General features: G+C 36.3%; 2 protein-coding genes and 1 pseudogene across 2 annotated transcripts; 1 reads left to right on the top strand and 2 right to left on the bottom strand.

Moving 5' to 3' along the window:
• Window positions 1-5,035: 5,035 nt before the first annotated feature.
• LOC103326640 (pollen receptor-like kinase 2) lies at window positions 5,036-7,111 on the bottom strand. Its single transcript, XM_089049455.1, has 2 exons — window positions 5,935-7,111; window positions 5,036-5,676 (listed from the first exon to the last, which is right to left on the bottom strand). Exons 1-2 carry the CDS (start codon window positions 7,109-7,111, stop codon window positions 5,036-5,038), a joined length of 1,818 nt encoding a protein of 605 aa, XP_088905581.1.
• A 4,057-nt stretch (window positions 7,112-11,168) lies between these two features.
• On the bottom strand, window positions 11,169-12,805 carry LOC103326634 (putative serine/threonine-protein kinase WNK11). The gene is made up of 3 exons (XM_008228881.3): window positions 12,650-12,805; window positions 11,925-12,422; window positions 11,169-11,809 (listed from the first exon to the last, which is right to left on the bottom strand). Exons 2-3 carry the CDS (start codon window positions 12,420-12,422, stop codon window positions 11,417-11,419), a joined length of 891 nt encoding a protein of 296 aa, XP_008227103.2. The 5' UTR covers window positions 12,650-12,805; the 3' UTR covers window positions 11,169-11,416.
• Window positions 12,806-18,865: 6,060 nt separating this feature from the next.
• On the top strand, window positions 18,866-20,554 carry LOC148918974 (uncharacterized; annotated as a pseudogene).
• The last annotated feature ends 2,289 nt before the right edge of the window (window positions 20,555-22,843 follow it).

Raw genomic sequence — 22,843 nt, 5'->3', positions numbered from 1 at the left:
GAGGTTGAAATTTGTTCCTTTTTTCATCATTTATCTTACTCTCATAATTTCTCCCCAACTGGGCAAACTGTCTCGTAGCTAGAGCCCTGGATTTTTTAACATTCTGGGTCTCAAATTCTGTTCCAAACAGTTGCATGAAAAAGCAAAATCAGAGCAAAGATTCTTCATAAATTGTCATTTTCAAGTTGCAGATTAAGTGAAGTATGGAAATGTCACCCTTTGTGGCCCATTTTGTTCTTGTGTGAGTTAATTGTGGAGCATTAGGACCACATGCAATTATACATTGCTGTGCTTTGTGATTCTCATAGAAGAAAAATCTATAGGTAGAGAGAGAGAGAGAGAGAGAGAGAGAGAGAGAGAGAAACAATGCATATCCTAATTTATGCATGGATGATGGACTGGAAGAAAGGATAAGAATCGGCGTGACCACACAGAAGATCAGCCTCACGATCAAAAACAGAAAATCCATTTGCTATTGAAAAGTTGAAAACCCATAAAATTAGATACAAACAGAAAGGTGGCATTTGCATATAGGGACGGGACAGCAGGTTGACCAGCTGTTCAAACAGATTGAGTTAAATAGAGACCACAAAAGAAAATAAAGTTTAATGTAACAAAATTTGTTTAGTGTAACATGTATCAAAATTAAATTTTGGCTAACTTCAAGGGATTAAGAGCAATTACTCTTACAGTCGGAGTCCTACACTCGAATTCTCCCTCTCTCAATATCACTTGTATCGATAAAACATTAACGAACTTCATCAACGTATCAACTTCAAAAATTGTATGTTTGGAACACTAAAAGGAATTTTGAGGCTCCCTACCGTTTTCAAAAAGCAAATATATAGAGGAATGTAATTGTCAATGATATGTAAAAAAAATAAAAGGAGCTGTTATTGGTACAAAAAAAAAAAGAAGTCATTTTGCGCTATTTATTTATTTATTTTTGTAAAAACAACTAAAATACTATTGGACTTACCAAAATAATTAATAAATTTCAATTTTGAAGTGAACTAAAGAATTCAATTTCGACTTTTCCAACATAGTGCAAGTAGAAAGCAATCTGTTTTGGAAATTTCCCTATGTTTGTTTCTTTCACAAATGATATTCTCCAAACATTGTTCACCAAATTATATATAATTTAACTATAAGAAAAGAAAAATATATATATATATATATTATTTGAACAACTATGTTGGAATGGTTAGACTGATGGTATACGCATAAGATTAAATATTAACAGTTGTGTTTCACCTAATTTGGTTTGGGAAAAGAATTAGCTTGGGAAAATAAATATACCTATAAAATAAAAACCAGTGGTTTCGTAGAAAATAAATAAATTGAAATTATAACAAGTACCCAAAGCTCTTGATTCACCATTTTAGGATTGAAGGTTAGATATTAAATTATGATGTGTTATAAAATGAATATTTTTTACGTCAAATCATCGGTGTATCAGACGTACACAATAATTTTTCATCCACGCAGAAGCTGCTTTCGAGTAGTTGCATAATGGCAAAGAACATTATTGCATGTGTACTTAAAGAGGAAGAGCAGGTAATTAAATACAATTTAGAAGTTAACATAATACAATTTAGGGTATCAATTCAGGAACATGATCATTGTGGAGTGTTGTTTTTTAAGGGAGGAATAGTGAAGGATAAGGCAGAAGTGGGAAGATGATTTCACATGAAAGGTTGGATGTAGGACCCACTGGTATTTGGCTAGTGGGCCAATAAATTAACTGATAATGAGTTGCCTAAATGCCTGCCTGATCCAAGCTGGAGGCGTCAAATCATGTTATTAATCAAATGTGTTTTTAAAGAAAAAGAAAATCTAACAATGACATATGATATTGAAGGCAAATATAGCTGTACACTCAGAACAATGAGAAACAAGATCCTTCGATTTTGAGTTACTCGCGTTACAAAATTATTTTGTTGATACTAGGATAATTATGAACCTATATTTAAATTTGGGTTTGTCATAGAAGTTGAAAAATAGGTGAGTTTATATATATAAAAGCAAAAGGTAGATAATGGTGAAATATTTAAAATATCAAAAAATGTCTTTGATTAATGCAAACATTAAGAATTGAAATTATTAATTAAATGAGGATAATATGATAAATTCACAATTTTTCATATTTTAAAAAATTAAAAGAAAAAGAAAAATAAGATAGTGGATCCTATTTTTATGGAACACAACTACCCATTATCTTTTTTTTTTAATTCGAAAATAAATTTAAAATTTTTACGGAAGCGAGAGGCTAGTATATATATAAAGCAAAAGTCAGAGAATGGTAAAATGATTAATGCAAACATTAAGAATTAAAATTATTAATTAAATAAGGATAATATGGTAAATTCACACTTTTTCATATTAAAAAAATTAAAATTAAAAGGAAAATCAGATAATGGATTCTATTTTTATAGAACACAATTACCCATTATCTTTTTTTAAAATTATTGTTATTATTATTTTTTAAAAAGCATATCGCAGCGTGTGCATAGAGGCTAGTGTCTAGAATACTACTAATTAAAAAAAAATTACTACTAATTAAAAAAAAAATTACTACTAATTAAAAAAAATAATTACTAATTAAAAATTGGGAGTTTCACTAAAACACCCAAAATGGGAGCTGAAATTATAAAAAAACCCAACACCCAAAACACTTTATAAACACACCCAAAACCCATCATTACACACACTCAAAACCCATTTATAAACACACCCAAAAAATATACAATTGTTCATTTTGGGGTTGATTTTGGGTGTGTTTCTATGTTTAAATAGTATTTGAATTTTTTTATAAATACATGTCTAGGATTGAGTTTATTTATAAATTTGTATTAAAAATTCTAGGGCCTATTTTAGGCTAGTGCATAGAGTTACAAGGGCCTATTTTAGGTTGTCCCAAAGAATTACTACTAATTAAAATAATAATAATTAAGGAGTACCAAAAAGAAATCCTATATTTTTCTAAGGTCCAAGGGTGTTAGTTGGAATTGGCTTAGGTCTTTAATGCGTTACAGTGGTCCTGGTCTAAACCCCACGTTACTTGTGTATGTCAGTTTTTTCTCCTTCCCTTCCTAACTTTGACACCCAAAAAAAAAAAACAGGAGTATGTAACGCTCAAGGAAGTTAATATTGAGTACTGACAATGGTCAAAATACTGCCCACACAGAAATCCTATCTCTTTTATGAGAAATGGGTCAGGATGTGTTGGAATTAAATTTCATCTAAGATGTGTCTTAAAAATAAATAATATCATCTAAGATAATTTCTGGATGCTGATATGTTGACAATGTTAAGTGACCAAATACAACCTAGAAAGCAAAGAAATGTCCCAACCATCCTAATATGGCTTGTTAGTCAAGATCATGGATGAGGAAGCCTCACGCGAATGACTTGGGCTGCCTTTATATATGATATATGATATATCAATTGTAATTGGGACTTTTCTTCAAGCTTCTACCATGTCCCTTTCAGTACATGTCATAAATCTTGGAAGAGAGTAGGTTTTTCAATCTTACAGTTTTTATCAAGTACATTGTCTTCAATAAAAAAGAAGTAACAATTAAAAAGTTTTTTTAGGGTTATTTCATGATTTGATATAAAAATTAACTGGTAACAAAATGAGATGTAAGATTTACATTTGTATTGAATCACCTATATTTCAATTGTAAATTATCGTTGTATTCTTCGATATGAAGCTTACATATCATGGCTTATAAGTATTGTATCAAGCCACATACACCAATAGCTTTTGCTTCTGAAATTACTTAATCAAATATTGCCCCAAGTTGAAGTTTCTCATGGCATATGCTGTTTGCAGTATTTAGGATGGACTCCCAGTACAACATGCCAGGGGTGATATTTGATAGCTGAGCCACTTGCGTTCTATGTTTCCATCTTGTTGTTGATGCACATATTTAACCAGCTTTTGAATGACTGCTATTTATTGGTTGGTCTGATCTTAAATGGATGGTGACTCTCCAACTTCAGAAAATATTATCCTAAATAAATACATTGATTGATGGTGGGCCAAAATAAGCCTTATGAAAATGCTATTTTACTGATGCAACCTTGGCCACATGTAGCATGACCCAAAAACCACCATTCACAAAAGTAGCATTCCCTAGTCCCATGTAAGCTCAAAGCTTTAAGTAGACAAGCTTAATGCAGCAACTTAGGTGGTTGTTAGCAACTAATCACTTTGCACTTTAGATTCTTCATTTTGCAGAATTGGTAGCTAACAATGATGCTAAACCTCCTCGATTGAATTTAATTTAATTTATTTTCGAACGGGGATTCAAACTTGAAACATCTTCTAATATTGAGAAGAGAGATACCACTAAACTAATAAGTAGTCGATGTATTTGATTGAAAATTTGGAAGCTTTGCTATTTCTTATTAATATTTCTGTGTGGGTTTCCAAACTTTTGGACCAAGCCCACAAGTGGAAGGGCCCATTTATTTTTCCTTAAAAGGGGTTGTCCCTCTCTCTTCATTCACTCTCATTTTTGGTCTCATTTTATGTAAATTGTGACTCTTAATTCATATGGTGGAAACACAAAAGCTATCGACCGCCGATGTAATCGCGTTATGTCGTGCTTGTGTGATTTGAGGGTTTCACCCTACTTGATCAAATTTTAGCATCAACAATTAACATAATTCTGTTTTTTTTTTTTTTTTGCAGCTATATACACATAACATAATTAGGTAGTAAGCACTTCTGAATATGAATATGGATCAACTATGGTCTGCTTGTATTATACACAGGTAGTCTTCGATTTGCGACATGCAAAGATGCATGATCGTGAAATGCAGCTTGACATGCTCATAAGTTTGTAGTGCACCTAATAAATACATTGGCTGCTGCATTTTTTTTTATCTAGCAGTAGGAAATACACAGATCATTTGTACCCAACGGGCTACTTCTTTCTGCAGAACGTAGAGAAAAGGCTTGTTTGATCATCTACAATCCGATATCGACGTAAGCGAAAATATGCATACAAAGTAAAACCTTCAACTAGTAATTTGATCCAGGACTGTCCCAGGTCTCAGGTATGATGGAGTGAAGCATGCAGCAGTTGTCTTGATAGGCGCCGCACTCGGTTGTGCAATCTGATGAATTCGAATTGTCATGCATAACCTCTTCAATCCTCTCATAAATTTCTGCCACAGTTGGCCTGTTTGTGGGGGAAGCTGATACACATTTTAGGGCAATGTTGAGAAGAGGAAAGGCCCATTCTTTTGCAGCTTTAGCAACCTCCTTGTCAAAAACCTCTCCTGTCCATTCTTCCTTAACCATGGCAGTGACCCACTTAGGAAGATCTATACCAGTTCCTTCCACTGTTTTGCCTGTTAACAACTCCAGAAGAATCACTCCAAAGCTATAAACATCAGCCTTTTCTGATAACATTTTCTCAGGGGCTGTGTAACCACTGGAGGAAATGACACATCCTTTCTTGGGGTCGAAGAATCTTGAAAACCCGTATTCACTAATTAGGGGTTCCTCGTTGTCATCCAAGAGGATATTTGAGAGCTTGAGATTCCCATGAGGGATGCACTCATCAGATCTCTGATATATGAAGGCTAGGCCCTTTGCAATGCCGCGCGCTATGGATAGCCGAACCCTCCATGGAAAATCCCTCTTACCCTCTATGTAGCCTGCAGATAATCAAAGGCATGCATAATCAAAATGTAGGAAGTAAATAAGGGCCTTGTAAATTCTAAGTGATTCAAAATTTATGAGAAATATACGTATTTGCCCCCACTTAAATTCAAGTTTCGTTTTATTTTGCATAAATCTATAGGTTGTTTTGGGTTGTGAATAAAAGCCAAAAGGATGAATGTTCTGTTTGTGTATGTGTATATATTGGTCAGTTGATGCATTGCAATGTATAGAAATATTTGATCTCAACTTACTCTCAAGCAGGTTTAGCAGACTTCCATTGGTTTGAAACTTGTAGATCAGAAGTTTTTCTTCATTGCTAGAATTGTAACCAACAAGAGGTAGAATGTTTGGATGCTTTAGGTTCCCTATCTGTCTCATTGTTTGGCCAAACTCCTCAAAGGGTACCTGCAATTTCTTCAACCTTTTGACTGCGTATAGAGCATTGTTCTTGAGTATTACCTTGTAAAGGCTGCTGCGAAAGGTCTGGTTTCTCAAGTCTGCTGTGGCTTCAAGGAGGTCCTCCAATTTAAAGCTCTCGTGTTCTTCAACAAAGAACACAAGCTCTGAGCGATTTTCTTCTGGCTTCTCTTCCTCTTGAATCGTAGGAAGAGGCATTTTGTGTGGCGAGTCTCGAAGCGACTTCATAATCTCCCTATCTGCAGCTAACTTCGCCGCCTTCCTCCCCGCAAAGTATGTGAACAAGAGAAAGAAGCCAATCCCAACAATTAATGGTATCATGAACTTGTATCTCTTGTACCACGATTTACCGGGAGGATTAGGATTGCCACTAGTTGGGCTATCTGAGGCTGCCATTATGGTCACCGACTCCACAGCCTTTTCCTGGTTTTTCAAGGCATCATTTCTCTGCAATCTCCTTGATTTCTTCACATATGTATAATGCTGAAATTCCTCTTTCGAACGTGGGCTGGTGGTAGTAAAATGATTGTCAGATATGTCCAATCTCCTTAGATCTTTCAGTTTACTCAGAGCCTTTTTAGGTATCCTCCCACTCAGAACATTGCTCCTTAGATTCAAATAGGTTAGCCTTGTGCAGTGCACTATTGAGTTAGAAATAGTTCCCCGGATTTGGTTTCTTGCTAAGCTAACATATTGAAGATTTGGGAGCTTACATAGTGAATCTACATCAAGTATGCCTCTAAGATTCAGATTTTCAAGCCTGATTTCCGTTACCGAAGTACCCTGTGAGTTGCATTTCACACCCTTCAACTTATGCATGCAGGGATTTCGCCGCATAGACACATTGTAGCCAATGCTGAGTACATGTTGAGGATCAACAGCTCTAATGAATTGCCGCAAAGCTTCATATTCTGATGACTCATCGCCCATACATACTGCGATCGAGAAGGAAAAAACCCCGATGCATATCAGCCCCTTCAAAAGCAGATTGAAACATCTCCTGCTCAGCATTTTTGTTGGCTCTACTTCTTTGTTGGACTCATCAGAAACTGAATGAACCGAGATAAACTACAGTTTCTTTTTTCTTTTTCACTTTTTTCCCAAAAGTCTTGAAGGCATCTCAAAGCAAGTATATAGGCTCACAAATTACTATGTCAGATGAGGACATGTTTTGTATACTACAAAGTTTCATAAGTATTTTCTTCAATGTGTGAGATAACCAATGTTTGGAAGTGTTTGTTAATTCGTTATGTTCAATGTGTTATCAAAGTCATTGAAACCACGTATCAGATGAATTCCACAATTTGAACAAGTCTGCATTACTTTGGTTTGCTGCTTTTTATTATTTTAATTATTCACGAATAGATTGCAGAGAATAGAAATCATTCTGAAGGTAAGAGTGAAGCCAGCTAGGTCCGTCTTCCATTCAGTAACATATTGCATTACAAAATAAAACAAATTTGACTAATTAGTGAGCCACAAAATTACATGAACGGGTTGGTTTGATGCTTATTGTTGTGGTACAGTCATTTCAGTTGGAGGACTAGAAGTTTAGGGCACTAAGTATGTTGGATGATACATTTTGACGGGTATGTCTATAATCTATCTGTGTAGAAAGATTAATTTATGGTAATGACTGTTATTTATTTTTGGTTTTTGTCTTTAGGGAAGTCAAGTGGTTACATAGTTACATAGTTTATACGACATCATAATTAATTAGGGGCCAACATAGATAGGGTGTGGGTAAAAATCAATGTTCCGGAGCTACCAAGATTAGGTTGATGGTCTAAAACATAGGATAGGTATGACTAGGAGCCAAAAAGTTTTGTATAAATATATAAAAACAACCTACAAGTTGGACATCTCTATGAAGAAAAACAAGAGACGAGAGTTAACAATGAGGTGGGGCTGGGCACCGATGAGTAGTTTTATATTATATATTTAACTCTATTTTTGGTTAATATTTTAGAAGAATTTTAATATTTTGAATTATATATATTTCAACTATAGGACTTTCGACTTCCTCTGGAGCAAAACATAATCAAATAGACGAATTTTAAAGTAATTCCAGTTGGAGGACTTTCGCAAGTCACTTAGCTTGATCGTATCAAAATTTCATATTTTTCTACCAAGTTGTTATTTTCTGGCAATAAAATAAAGTAGAAGTGCGCACTTTGGAATAGTGATATTTTGGGCTTTTATTGCACTTTGAAGCCCAAAATGACCTTGGATTGGTTCGTGGCCTTCTGGAGAAGTGTTCAGAATATTTTTATCTTTAAAACAAGCCATCTTGGGCCTGATTTGGAGAGATTTGAAGCCAAAACGTGGCTGGACAGTTTAAATGCAGATTCTCCTAGCCTAATTTGGACTTTATGTCGTTGTATTATTTTATTTTAATTAGTTTCTTTGTGGGGATAGAAAAGCTGGAGGGGCCAGCTTGTTTGTTATTTAAGTTGGTTTTCACAGCAATATTGGTGACTTCTTTTGGCTTTTGAACGTGACATTGTGGAGAGCAATTGTTAGGGTTTTGGAGTTTTTGCAACTTTAAGGTGTTTTCATTCTTTTCCTTCTTAATAATATTTTCTATGATTTCAGTTATGAATATGCGTAACTAATTTTATTTTGCTAGGGTGATTAGCATGAATATGTAATTTTTATTTAATTGCTTATGATTGATTGCATGCATACTTTGAATTGTTAATCAATGTTTTAAACTATCTAATTGTCTTAATACCTGATCACCATTAGATTTTTAGAAAAGTATTTGGATGCAATTTTGGTCGGAAGGTTTCCTGAAATTGATGCTGGCTTCTTGTGATTAATAATTGTAATTTCACTTAAGATGAACACCACATCTTAAGCGTTGAATAGTTTTTCAAAGGGTTTTCACAAAATTTAATGAGTCTTTCATGTTTAGATTTGTTTCGAACGTCTGGACGGGTTGCATGTTGGATATACGTTCTAAGCAGAATTCAAATTAGGAAAACCTAACCTTTAAAGTGGCATGTGCGAATCATAAGTAATTGGTAAAAATTCATAGGATTGCTAGGTGATGGTGAAACCCTAGTGCTTTTATAAATTGTTATTTAAAACTCTTTCCTCTAATTGTAATTGTTTTTGTTTAAAATTTGTTTTTAGTATAAAATAATTTCATAATCATCTTTCTCAACTTTTAATTTTAGGTAGTTAATTGGAAATTATTTTTACATAAATTGCTAAATAGTCCTTGAGGAGAACGACCTTGCATGATCATATATACTATTCTTGCAAGTATTTTATGTGATTTTAACCTTAGTTGCGTGGATGGTAAAAATTGTATCAGGCACAGTTCAATCCCGCCGGTTATTTGGCTACGCCGGCGCGACCATGAATGTTGAGAATTCATCCCTTCTTCTTCAAGGGCCATATACGTCTGTCAGTTACATCCTGCAGGTTTTTTAATCTATTTAAATATATATTTTTTAAATTAATCGAATTTAAAAAAATGTCATGGCTAAATTGATGATGTGCTTATGTCATATTAGCAAGTTAAAGATTTTATTGACGGAATTAATAGAATGGGGCAAAGTGAGAACCTGAATAAAAATACATATGGTGCAAAGGTGCAAAATAAGATGGTCTAAAATATATGGAGTAAATTGAGATTTTAACAACACTGGGGGCAAAAAGTTAGAATTATGCCTAAAATAAAGCATATGAAGTTCAAACAGACCAAGGAGGACATCTAAAGATTACAACGATTAGAGGGCTTAATATCCAGAAAAACGGCCGAGTTGACCAAACCGAAGAGTGGCTGCACCTGCAGTGTTCTTTTTGGTCGTTTGGGTGTACATTGGCTCCAACGTACCCGTGCCAACCCTAGACAAATCTAATAAAAGAACAAGGAATTCTTATGTGTTACAATCACATTGTCACATTGTGGTATCAATCCACTTATGTTATAACACGTATATTATTCTATGATATATCAATATTATTCACCCATATTATAATACTTAAATTAGTAACATCATGTCACGGTGTGAATGTCACACCTTTTTCTAAAGAATGTATACAATATAAACTTGTCAAACTTGGGCCTTTAAAAATTAAAACTTTTATGTGGACAAACAACTCCAAGGGGATACATAAACATCATAAATAAATAAAAATATGATATGTCTCCAAGAAGAGCCAGGCACGACAACACGGATTTGCCGCATCAAACAAAGCATATTTGGTTAAACCAAAGACTGTAACAATAAAAACATAAATCTAGAACTCTAAATGAAGAGGATGATGATGACATTTTTACATTCTTCAGCACGTCTCCTCATGTAGGACAAATATATAGTTGGCTATAAATGCAATCAATTCCAATTCCTTCGAATTTTTTTTTTTTTAGGGGTTGCACAATGGGGTTATTTATATTTTAATTCTTTTTTAGGGGTTATTGATCTTTAATATTCTTTTTTCAGAAATCGGATAAGATTAATGAATTATATTTTGGGAACACTGTTCTTATATTTTATCACCAGCCATTCACGGAGGTTTGATGCAACGCAAAGACCGACCCTTTTGCTTTTGCTTGGAAAGAAATGGAAGCAACTCACTGCCATGTCTTTCCCACAAGACAAAGTGTGTGTGTGACAGCAAAGGCCACAAGGGGAATAAGGGCAATTGGCCACTCCCACCCACTAACCCTCTTCATCATTGTGTTTTGCTTCACGCCAAGAGACCCTTTCTCAAATTTTAAAATCCCTTTTGCTTAATCAAACATTTGACTTCACTAATTTTTTTCATTAATTACTTTTCAATTTTAATTTCTTTTCTCTGACTTTGCTTGAATAATCTAACTTAAGATTTAATCCATGCTTGTTTTAATTTGATTCAACACTACAAGCAAACGTTTCAAAAGCAGGAGAGTGCTTTACATGAGAGTCGACTTCTGTGAAGAGTTGGAAAAAAATATAGATAAACAATTGGTACCTCCATCCACTAACCTATTTTGATTGCAAAAAAATATATGACAGAGAAATCGTCATAGGTTGGAAACAATTCAAGCAAAACCACAAAAAGAAACCCAATCTTCATCTAACAACAACAATTAATTTGTAATGTGAAAATCCTATGTACAAAATCAACACCATGATTCCAAAACTCTATCCTTATCTAATTTCCCTTCTAAAAAAGAGGAACCAATTCAGAAGTTAAAACCCAACCCCGATTCGTACATGGAGTTTAAAAAAAAAAAAAAAAGAATTTAAACTAGCACTAACACATATTTAACTAGTCAATTAAACACATCTAACAACATAATTACTTAGCCATGATTGATCATGAGTAAACATTTTCTTTGTTATCATCATCTCCGACTTCATCAAAAAATGGATCATTAAGAAGTTCAGTTGCAGAAGGCCTCGCTCTAGGTTGGGCGAGGCACTTCTCAACAAACGCCTTCACCTCCGGATCATTGACCTTGTTCAAGGATTGGGGTCTTACCCCAGAGGTTACCTTTTTGTATATTTTAGCAACATTGTCGCATTCACTATAGGGAATTTCCAAGGTCACCATCTCTAGCACACACATCCCAAATGAGTATATGTCCACCATTTCAGTGTAGTCCTCTTCATACAGCTCTGGTGCCATAAATTCCGGGGTCCCTAACACTGAATGCGCTGAATGGTTTTTCCCCACAATTGCAGCCAATCCCAAATCACCAATCTTCACCTATTGAACCATAAATTAAAAATATATATTAACAAAACTGAATATTAAAAATAATAATAAAAAACCCCAAAAAAGGTAAAAATGAAATAAAATTGAAGTGATCAATTATCAGTACCTGGCCAATATTCCCGTTGATAAAGACATTGCTGCAATTGAGATCTCTGTGGATAACACAAGGCTCATGGGTATGCAAATACTCAAGCCCTTTCAAGATCTGCTTGGACCACTTCTTCAAGGCTATCAATGAAACATGCTTATGCTTCTTCCTATAGTCCCTCAGATTCCCATTTGTACAAACTTCTGTCATGAAATTGAGGGTGTTATTCTCTGCGTCCCGCCACACATTATACAAGGTAATGATGTTCTTGTCTGCCAGGGATCTCAGCAACCCAACCTCGGCGTAGAGCCGTTCGATCATGGCAGGGTCATTGGTGAAGTTACGTAGCTTGACTTGGTTCCATGCCACCTCTATGCCCTCTTCTTGATCAAACGCCCGGTACACCTTCTTCACTGCACCGCACCCTAGGAGCTCGTTGTACCGCCCATATCGCCCCGTGGGGTCGATTTCGACGAACGGTTCTTTGTCAGATTGATCGCGGTTTTCACTCGGCATCTGCAAGAAATAAATATTAGTCCCAGAAGAAGAATAAAAAAAGTTTGGAAAGGCCTCAAAAACCAATGAACAGAACTTATTTTGGAAACTCAATTATAAATACAAATTAACAAAGAAAATCTATACAATCTCTGATCAACCCCAGAAAATAAAAGTCAAAGATTAGAGCTTCAAGCATATATTTCAGCACATAAGAAAATTTGAGAGGAAAGAGAAAGGTGGTTTACCTTGTAGGCTCTCAGACGCAAATATTTTTCTGCAAAAAAGAAAACGTAAGGGAGCAAAAAAACAAGCAAGCACAAAACAACGAAAGCAAAGTGATGAAAAGAAATAGGGTTGAAGAGAGGTGTGTGTATATATAGGAGGTGAGCCTCGGTTAAAAGTGAAAGAAGGAGTAGGTAGGTAGGTATAGGGGGGTTAATCCTGATTAATTTAGATAATAAACAAGATTGAGCCGTTTAAGGATAAGTAGGTAATTGTTGATCAGATTGGATTCGGAAAGATAAGCCTCCTCCACATAGATATAGATCAAAGTGAAGTGATGGTAAATTTCTAAAATGAAAGTTACTCCGATTGGTTATAGAATATAGATCTTATTATTATTAACTCAGAATTGGTTTCCATTTTGTTTTTGTATTTTGTATTCAATCCGAAGTCAAATTTGACACATCAGCGTTGAGGATCTGAATCTTTCACATAAGTCGACATTGACGGTCTGGATGTTTCTAGCAGTAAATCAAATCACATGTGCTTAATTTAATTGTCACGCTCACAAGGTGGAAATTAAAGACCAAAATGAAAAAGAAAAAGATCATAGAGAAGTTAAGAAAATAACCCACAATAGCTTTATTAATAGTGTTAATAACCCGTTGTAGTTCATTTTTATTAATAAAATTTCCATTGTACCGTCGAGATTCTCTTAAAATTACTCGCAATAGCTTTTACAAACAATTTAGACTTAGTGCCCGTTTGGCATTTCTTATTTGGGGTGATAAGTGATTTTTAAAAAAATTTGGGAAGCACAACCCATTTGGTAAACTAAGATAAAATCACTTATTGTTGAAAATTGCTGTGATAGAAAGCTACAAAGAAAAGCATCTAATGAGGTGCTTTCATTTTCTGATTATGCAGGAATCAGTTTCGAAGAAGTGTTAGGTTTAATGATTATGCGAGAATCATTTTCTGATTATGCGGAAATTAGTACCAACAACTCTTTTAATAAAAAGTTTACCAAACTCCAGACTATTTTTCCTCACAGCTGATTTCTCTCACAGTAAATCTGACATCGATTATTTTCATAAGCAAAGAATGCCAAACTGGCCCTTAGAAAGGATGGTGTATCACCCTCACTGTGTTTTTCTGTGTGAGTGACTGGTGCTTTTTGCTGGCACATAGAATAATACTGTAGCATGCTTATGTATTTGGAATCGAAGTGACAAAGAAATAAATCTAATTCACATTAACATTTTGGACGTTGATTTATAGTATTGATTAATAAATCCACATATATTTATTAATTCATGTGTCATAAGTATGCAAATGGTGTATTCTTTACAATATAGTATTAACACATATATACATATTACAATATTAGTGGATCGATAACACTAAATGACAGTGTTATATATCACATTGAAAAATTCCTCGCCGTATGCCTCATAAAATTATTCTATGTAATTAGATGAAGTCATATTTTTCTATTAGTGCTCCGGTTAGGTGCTAGAAGATCATTATTTGTTGAAGAATTCTATGTACATCCCGTTAAATACGCCCTACTATCCATCCAACCTATATTATCAAACAACAAAAAAGCATATAGGGATGTAGAGAAAATCTGCGAGGAGTCAATAGAAATCCCCTTCCTTGTGTGAATGGTTCAAAATCTTCATGTTGTTGACAGTGTTCTGATATACTTTTGTGGCTCTGATTGAAGTGTTCTGCTGATCAAACTTGTTCAATAATAAACAAGTCCGGCCAATTTTCTCCTAGTATTATAAAAGCAAATTTTTACGGAAAATCTTAATTAAAATTTTATTTATCTTTCTATAGTGCAGAGTCGGTTTAAAACATGTGTGTCGTTAACTCTTATTTATGAGAAATTGACGCAATTGCACATGATTTCACAGTCTAAAAATTGACGGAATCATAGATTTTGACCCAATTGAAATTATGTGGGATTCAAACAACTGAATTAAAATTGAGGTAAAACTACCGGATCAAATTAAAGTTTCATTTCCTAATTATGAGGCTATTAGTAGAGATACATCTTGTGCTCTTGATGTTGTCAGTGCGTTTTTATGTATCGGGATTAACATTACTATGCTTCCATCTTTGTATTAACTCTTTGTGATTATTTGTACTGACCCTTCTTTCTTATGATTTTTGTGCTTAATTTATGAATATAATTATTTTTTTTCTCAACAAAAAAAAAAATATAACAAAAAGAATATTAGAAAAACAGAACAGAAGATATTCATGCAGAGGTGTGAGATGGGTAGTTTCTTTCTGACGAATTTTAAAAGGTGTTGACTGCATTCTAACAACTAAGCTCTAGGAATCGATTTTCTTTACTTCCACTTCAAGTCGAAACAAAACCTTCTCACTGAGCTAAAACTAATTGAGGTCACGTGGAGCAATATTAGGAAGATTAATCATAAATCTAGGAAACATATATAAACTTTAATTAGTAGCCCTTGTAGGTTTGTGTTTTCTTGTGATATCAATCTTTTGCATGTACAGAATTATGAAACACATGAAGAAACATGTGATTGATCCTGCAAGTTGACGGCATCCACTCACTCTACTGCTATGCATGTGAAATCACAACTGGTTCCTTCAATTTTCATTATGTTCAAGCTTGTTTAAGAAATATAGAAGCTACTCATTTTTTCTAGCAAATATTGCAGCCCCTGAGAGCTCCACGAGGTTAGGAGATTCACATAAGGATATGTAGTAGGCAAGGAAAATAATGCAACAAACTTTTTAAATATTTAAATCAAAGTAAATTTGATTCAATAAGCTTTAGTAGTACAATCAAATACATCCACAAGACATATAAAAAGAAACATATTGTAAACCGGGCATCCCTCTCGTGGTGCAAGTGGCCTTAACCTGGGTTAAAGTTAAGGCTTACACCAAATCGCGTGGTTGAACTACCTTCCGGAGATGATCTATACACTTTGAACAATTATCATAATAGGAGCAGACTGGGTGTATCCTAGTTGAACCCCCTATGATGGCTAAGTCAGAAGTAATTTAAAGGTGGAGAGAGAGATGTAGGGTTTTTAGGTGAGAATACTTATTACCTTTGTCCTGATACAGGGGAAAGGTATTTATAGGGGGGAGAATGGGGGATCAATATCCAAGGAAGAGATATTTATCTCCCTCTTCCCCCTGGTGGGACTAAAATACATTAAATGACTTCTCTTGTTCACCATGCTATCTGACAGGGATTAAGTGGCAGAGCAACACATGGCTTTGGATGTGAGGCACATTAGTTGATCCTTCTCCATCACCAGGCTATTTATCAAGGATTAAATGTTATGCGACACCTGGCTTTGCAGTTGAGGCATATTAATTGATCCCTCTCCATCGCCAGGTTGTTTATCAAGCGGAGGGAGTGATTGACTCGACATGGGTCTAATCGTGCCTGGTCACACACGGTATCCCAGTGGTCAGGTCGGTGTTCGCATGCCCGATCATTGATTCACACTCTCTCCTGTCAAGTTTGGCTAGGAGGCCCTTTATCGACACCCGGGGTAGTCCATATGGTCGGGTCAGTATAAGGGCGATCTAGTCTCTTATGACCACGTGGTGTTCTCTGATAGGCTCGGCTTACAGTGTTGGTATGAACCATTAACACATATAATTATCGGGCTGGGTTCGGAGAAGGAGACATTAATACCATCCCCGGGTTGTACCCGTTGGGGATTTTTAAAATTCGGAAATCCCCATACTCGATCCTCGTTTGACCCTAAAATCTTCCCCCGTTAAGACCGAGGACCAGACGGGAATTTCTACCATCCCTAGTCCTGAATATATAAACAGTGGCCCTTTCCCTTTTAATTTCAAAACCACCAAACAAGTAAAGGAAAAAATAGGCACAACAAAAGGGAAAGTTTCATTGGTGCACTTAGCAACTCTAAATCCATCCATAACTGTGTCCAAAATAAATAAATAAAGAATAATCCAAATCAAAACGTAAACATAAACAATGAAATAATAGTCTCATAATGCAAGGTTCGTTGGAAAGGCGATAGTTTTGTAATTTATTTATATTATTTGGGGGAAAATTGAGCAATGCCCCCTGAACTATAGGTTATGTTCCAATTTGCCCTTTAGACTTCCAATTTGGTTCTATCCATTAAATTGAGGGTCATTTTTGTCCCTTTCAGTTCAAACTTGTTTGAACCCACCTTCACCATGTATGACTCGAGCCTCTCACCCGATTTCATGACTTGCGTATCTAATCGAGAATAAGGGTTTTAGGTTGAGAAAATTGAAGTCAATGCTTGATTAAAACATCAATTGAAGTAAATGGCCCAAAAATTAGTCATGTGCGTTGCAATTGATGGAAACTAGCAGAAAACTGTAACAAAGCAGAATGTTTGAGGGATATTAACACAAACTTAAAGTTGAGGGGGTTAAAAAATAAATTGAAAATTCGGACGGCAAAGTGGAACAAAATTCAGAGGCCATGGTTATTTTTTCCACCTATTTTTTAATAGTCGTGGAATAAAGTAAGAAATACATCACGACCCCAAATAAATAAGCCATTTGGCTATTAGAATTGACAATAGTGACAATGGTAATCGACAAAGTGGGAGGTAGAAAAGTAGAAGAAAATGTAATTAGCCAACATTACTATTGTGGTTATGCCCAAAAAAAAAAAGGGAGATTTTGGAAAAAGCAAAAGGAGAGAGAAATTTTTTAAAAGAAGTTAAAATGGACAAAATTGCCCTTACTTATATTTGGATTTCCTAAGGAATCTTTTACATTTTCATGTCTTTGATTTGAAAGTTGAGAGGTTTTTCTGTCTTTTTCAAAAAAGCTTTGGTTTTTTCCAAAAGTAAAAGTTTTTTTTATGGCTAAAACCTAAATTTACTATAAAAAAAAAAAGATAAAAAAAGATAAAAAGTCACAGCTCACTATAAGAGATATAATCAACTATCCACAAAGACTATGCCAGGGCTTAGGTAGTCTATCTTTTCTCTAACCCACCACCCCAATGCCATTAGAACTAGAGCTCCTTGGGAATGTATTGGACCAATTGTGCAACATATATTGTTAATAGGTCCTCACCGATAATAGAACTAAATTAGGATTTAGGAAAGTGTGTGACAATACAAGTAGATCATTCTGTCACATTAGGAATAAATTTTCCACATCGGTTTATGATGTACTACCTGGATATTCTTCTCATCTATCGTTGTTACCATCCAAATGTTGGTTTTTGTTGTCTCATTTTCTTTTTTTCTGTTTTTTCTTTTTTTGTGTGGAGAGAAAAGCGATAGTATATTGTTGGAATATAAGTAACTAGTACAAAAATCGGGCATGTATTCGGGGATTAGGTGAGTGTCTCTATACCTATGATATTTAGGAACCCCATGATCTTCTCTTTTTACTTATCTTTTGTGGCTTAAATTTATCTTGCTCTCTTTTTCTTTGTATCTAGGTTAATTTGGAAACTATTTATTTATTTTTCACTAATGCGTTAGAAATTGATATCATCAATAAGTTGCATATATACCTGGTGACACTTTTGTCCTTGATTCTTTGGTTTTAATAAATTATTCATTTACCTGAAAAGAAAATAAGTCGCGTTATTGATGGTAGATTATTCATGATATTTTTGTTTTTCAAATTATGCAATTTATTTTTTACTAGTACTTCATTAAATGTTCTCTTTGATAATTGAAAAAAACTTGATCCGTTTCCTTAGTTAAAGATGTTTTATTACCACCATAGAATTAATTGTTTTGCATAATTAATTGTTTTGAATTTTCACCTTTTTTATTTATTTATCATAGAAAAACTTTCGAAATTTCTTTTTTTGTAAACAAGAATTTCCTTAAATTAATATAAATGACTAAAACTTTTACAATAGTGTAAAGTAAATCAAACTTTTTCATTTTTTGTTTCTTATTTTACCTTTTAACCAATCAACTATCCCAATATTATAGAGTGATAGTGGGGTAAAAATAACTCCATTTGGGAATAGGAAAGAAAAAATATTTTTTTATTCTCATTTTTCCGCATGGTTTTTACTTCATCATGGGTTTTACGGATATGAGTTTCACCTAGCTTGACCACCAGGGCACAGCACCGACCTTCATTTTGGCATTTTGAACGTAAAAAAGAAGAGCGTTAGCACCACAACGCATTCCCCTGCTTCTTTCGTCTTTCTCTCTCTCTTTGTTTCTCTACAAACCCTAAACCCTGATCACTGCACTGCACTCCTTAGTTTCCAAAACTCTTCTCTCTCTTTTTCTCTCTGTTCCGAGTGTTGGGTTGAGTGGTTTAAGAAGAAACGAGTTCTTGCTATGTTTTTCTGCCATGATCGAGTGGTTTTCTAGGTTCAAGAAGGAGCTCTCTCTCTCTCTCTCTGCTTCTTAGCAACGATTTGTGATTTTTGGGTTTAAAAAGTAGCGAGCGGGTTCTTTCTCTCTCTCTCTCTCTCTCTCTCTCTCTCTCACTGTCCGAGAATTGTGTGAATTTTGGGTTTTGGAGTCGAGAATCGAGAATGGCGTCGTCTAGTCGAAATCGAAAGCGTAAACAATTGGGGGATGGCGTTGCTCCGTTTGAGTTTCGGTTTCAGACGCAGAAGAGAGAGAGGTCTTCCAGGGTTTTGGAGAGCCAACGGATAGTAGCCGTGGATGAAAAGACAACTGCTTCTCTTCCTCTGCTCAAGGGTTTCTCACCCAAACAGGGCAAGATCATTCCTTTGGCTTCGTCTGCTAGAAAGCGTAGAAAATCGGAGGAGTTGGGGTTTGATGGTCTCTGTCAGACCCAGAAGAGCAAGAGGCAAAAACTAGGTTTTGATTTTGATTGTTCTGAAATTTTGGGTTATCTAATGAACCTCCGCCATGTGAGTAGGTACTTTGAGAAGCCTGTCGAGAATTTGCCGAGTTATTCCCACGACATCTGGAGGCCCATGGATTTCGGTACTGTGAAATCCAAATTGGAGAGGGGTGTCTACTCCAACGCTGATGGATTTGCGGCTGATGTGAGGCTTACCTGGTCAAATGCTTTAAGATATTATCCGCATGGGAGGATTGAGCAGGCAGCAGCCAAGCATCTCAGTGGTGTTTTTGAGAGCAAGTGGAAAGAAGCTAAGGAGAAAAACCCCAAGTCTTTTTGTCCTCCACCTCTGCCCAAAGTCAAGGGTTTGGCAGCGTCACCCAAACTGAAACAGGGCAAGACCTCTTCTTCTTCTAGCGTTCTTCGAAGTCAATGGCTTGAGGTTTCTGATTCTCAGTCAGTTGATTCAACCAAACACGATGACTTGCCCACCCTTGTTGATCATGCAATGGATCAGGCCTCAGAGAATCTTTCTCCACGTAAGGCTAGCCGAATTCATGTACTGAAGCTACGTTTTTCAGGTACAATATTGAAAGCAAATAAGATACTTAAGGGTGTACCTGATTCTCCACCAAGGAGAAAATCGATGCAGCGGATGAAGCAAAGGGAGTCGGCTCGCCGTGCCATTTCAAATATGGAGAAGTCAGTGCAATTTGAGGACCCTTTATAGGATCTCAAACAACTGGAGATGCTGTGCGGCTGTGGCAGTGAAGAGGTCAACCTCGGATTGCCTCTTAAGAAATTGGGTGTATACCTCAAGCAAGATGATAAGTTGCAAGGTCAAGATGAGGAGGCCTTTTTGAATGGAGATTGGGAGAAATCTGGTGGGAGGAAGGCGAGATTTGTTCATGAAGTATAGAAGCTGAGCATAGGTTATAGGCCACCTTGGCTCTGTTATTTGTTGTATATGATATGATGTATAGGTTAGAGTTTCCACTTTGTAATTAATTGATTACCAATTCTTTAATTTCTAAGAATAAAGAAATTGAGGATGTGATTCTGATTTAACAAATTTTTTCCAAGTCGAATAATATTATTGAAGTTTCCATTTCTGTTTGTTCTCTAATTCGAATTTGTTTCTGGCTCTATATTTTCTCTGTTTGAGGAAGTTGGTTCCTGTATAGGCTATTACTTTCCATGTAAATTTTGGCAATATACATCAGACATTATACAGACAAGGCATAATGCAGACTCTTATGGGAAAGTTCTTGTTTCATGGATTCAAAGACCTTTGACTCCAATGGATGTCCCCTGAATTGGTTTAGGATAGCTTGTCGTAATGGCTGTTTGACATCAATCGCTGTAAATGATGCTGGCCTGGTTGGTGAGTTCAGCTCTTCAGCCTTTACTAGCCTTAAAATGCTTCCCAATTTGTCGATTTTCAAACAACCAATGGACGGGGACCATCTCAAAGTTGAGGTATAAAGATGTTCGAATGACGAAGAATCAAATAAGTTTATGGTGTTCGAATTATAACACCAGCAATCCAGTAAGGAAGCATAGCAGAATAACTAATCTGTGATATCACATGAACAAGAACACCAAGATTGTCCCAGATGTTGATACCAACAGATAAACAAAAGTTAAAAACATACAATACAAATTGAAATAAAACAGCAAAATGCACAATTGAACCACAAACAAAAGATAAGCTTATCAGCCACAGATCCACCACCATAACCAAAACCCTCAAATCCATCAAAAGCTGAGAGAACCGAAACCATGAAATAGGAAGGATGTGGTGCAAGCACTTGAGTTGTAGCACTGCCGTGGCTCTACACAACTTTCGAGATTTACACGAGAGATCGCGTTTCGGATTAGCCGCAATATCCAAGAGATGCAACCAGATCGAGATGGAAGAGTGAGGGACCCCAGCTTCACCAGATTCGAAATCGACGCACCTAGAAGATAAAAACAACCAATCGGGGGATAGCCAAAGGACATCTTTGAGGGGAAAGGTATAGTGAAGATTTTGGGATGCAAACAGGGAAGGGGGCATGATGCCACATGAATGAGCAGGTGAAGCTCGAAACACATCACCAGCTCTCGAAAGAGAGAGCTACGGAGAGAGAATCGTCGAAAGGCTAGCAAGATCCAGGAGAGGGTTTATGAACTGTGGACTACTCCAGTTAGACTTGTGGAAATAACCTGTGAGGAGTTTTAAAGGCGAGGCGTAGAAACAATGCGTTTTTAATCTGCTATATGAGGCGTAAGCCTTGAAGCAATGATGCATAAGCATTTTGAACATTAATTTAATTTTATAAAAAAAATAAAAAATAATAAAAAATGGATAAATTGTACTACTAATTCTTATTAAACCAAAATATTTTATCAAATGTGTAAAGGGTATCTTAAAAGGAGAGAAAACGTAAGAACGAAGCTAAGGTTTAGGGGCTAGGGTTTCCTATCATTGTGTGCGGCTGGCGGCGGGTAGAGTGAGTCCTGAACATCTGACTTCTTCGTCCACGCCCACTTCTCCATGACTACGGTGGGGTCGAGCCCTGGTTGATGGATATGGAGGAGTTGGAAAATCGGTTTGGATCGAAACTTAAGTTGCCGGAGAGAGAAAGAAGAGGGGTGAAACTTGAGCAAGAAGAAGTTTCGATACTCTTAGGGTTCCACTGACACCGTGGTGGAGGTGTTAACGATCGGTCACCAATCGTGATGCATTTATTAGCGTTTTCACCGGGTTATGGCGGGCGCTGAGGGGTTTCGCTTTGGGAGATTGGGAGAGACGCTTCCTGCGCGCTTTGTGGGCTGCGTGATCCGAGGCGGTGCCGGATATGGAGCCTTGGTCTTTAGCAATTCCTTGGTGCCGTAGCGGAGAAATCGTGTGCGCTGGGGTATCGCGGTGTCTCGTTATCTACCCGGTGTTCAGGTCGGATGCATGGCCTCCTATCGTTAAGCATGACGGTCTCGGCGGTGACAAAATTGGGGTCCGATTGGTCAAATCGAGGTCGACAAATCCAATGGGAGAGGACGACGGTTTGCGCGGGTTCGAATTCACCGTGATGTGCGGCCGCTTATGCGGGGCGTGTGTTGAGTTCGGTGGAGGGGGAACGATGGGTTGACTTTCGCACGAGTTCTTGCTCAATATTGCCTACTTTGTGGTTGCTTGGGGCACCTCACCAAAGCGGTGTGGAATGAAACTTCGAGAGGCGGGTGGAGACTAAAACAGTGACCATGGTGGAGTTGTAGTACCCATATTGGGATTTGGAGGCGCTGGAAGATTTGCGGGTAGGAAATTAAAATTGATGCTAAAGGATCGTCATCCCACTCGAATCGACGGTTGGACCCGCTTTGGGGCGGCGAGGGAGCCAAACGATCGGGAAATGGAGGCG

This window comes from Prunus mume, linkage group LG3 (genome assembly GCF_029339155.1).
Source record: "Prunus mume cultivar Tortuosa linkage group LG3, ASM2933915v1, whole genome shotgun sequence".
Classification (NCBI taxonomy): domain Eukaryota; kingdom Viridiplantae; phylum Streptophyta; class Magnoliopsida; order Rosales; family Rosaceae; genus Prunus; species Prunus mume.
This window is presented reverse-complemented; position numbering and strand designations above follow the sequence as displayed.

Excerpts from the sequence above, each read along its gene's own strand:
- LOC103326640 (XM_089049455.1), bottom strand. The coding sequence starts at position 7,111 with ATGCTGAGCAGGAGATGTTTCAATCTGCTTTTGAAGGGGCTGATATGC. Across the intron at positions 5,677-5,934 it reads TCTGCTAAACCTGCTTGAGA|GCTACATAGAGGGTAAGAGG; the intron begins GTAAGTTGAGAT and ends GATTATCTGCAG.
- LOC103326634 (XM_008228881.3), bottom strand. The coding sequence starts at position 12,422 with ATGCCGAGTGAAAACCGCGATCAATCTGACAAAGAACCGTTCGTCGAA. Across the intron at positions 11,810-11,924 it reads TCAACGGGAATATTGGCCAG|GTGAAGATTGGTGATTTGGG; the intron begins GTACTGATAATT and ends ATGGTTCAATAG.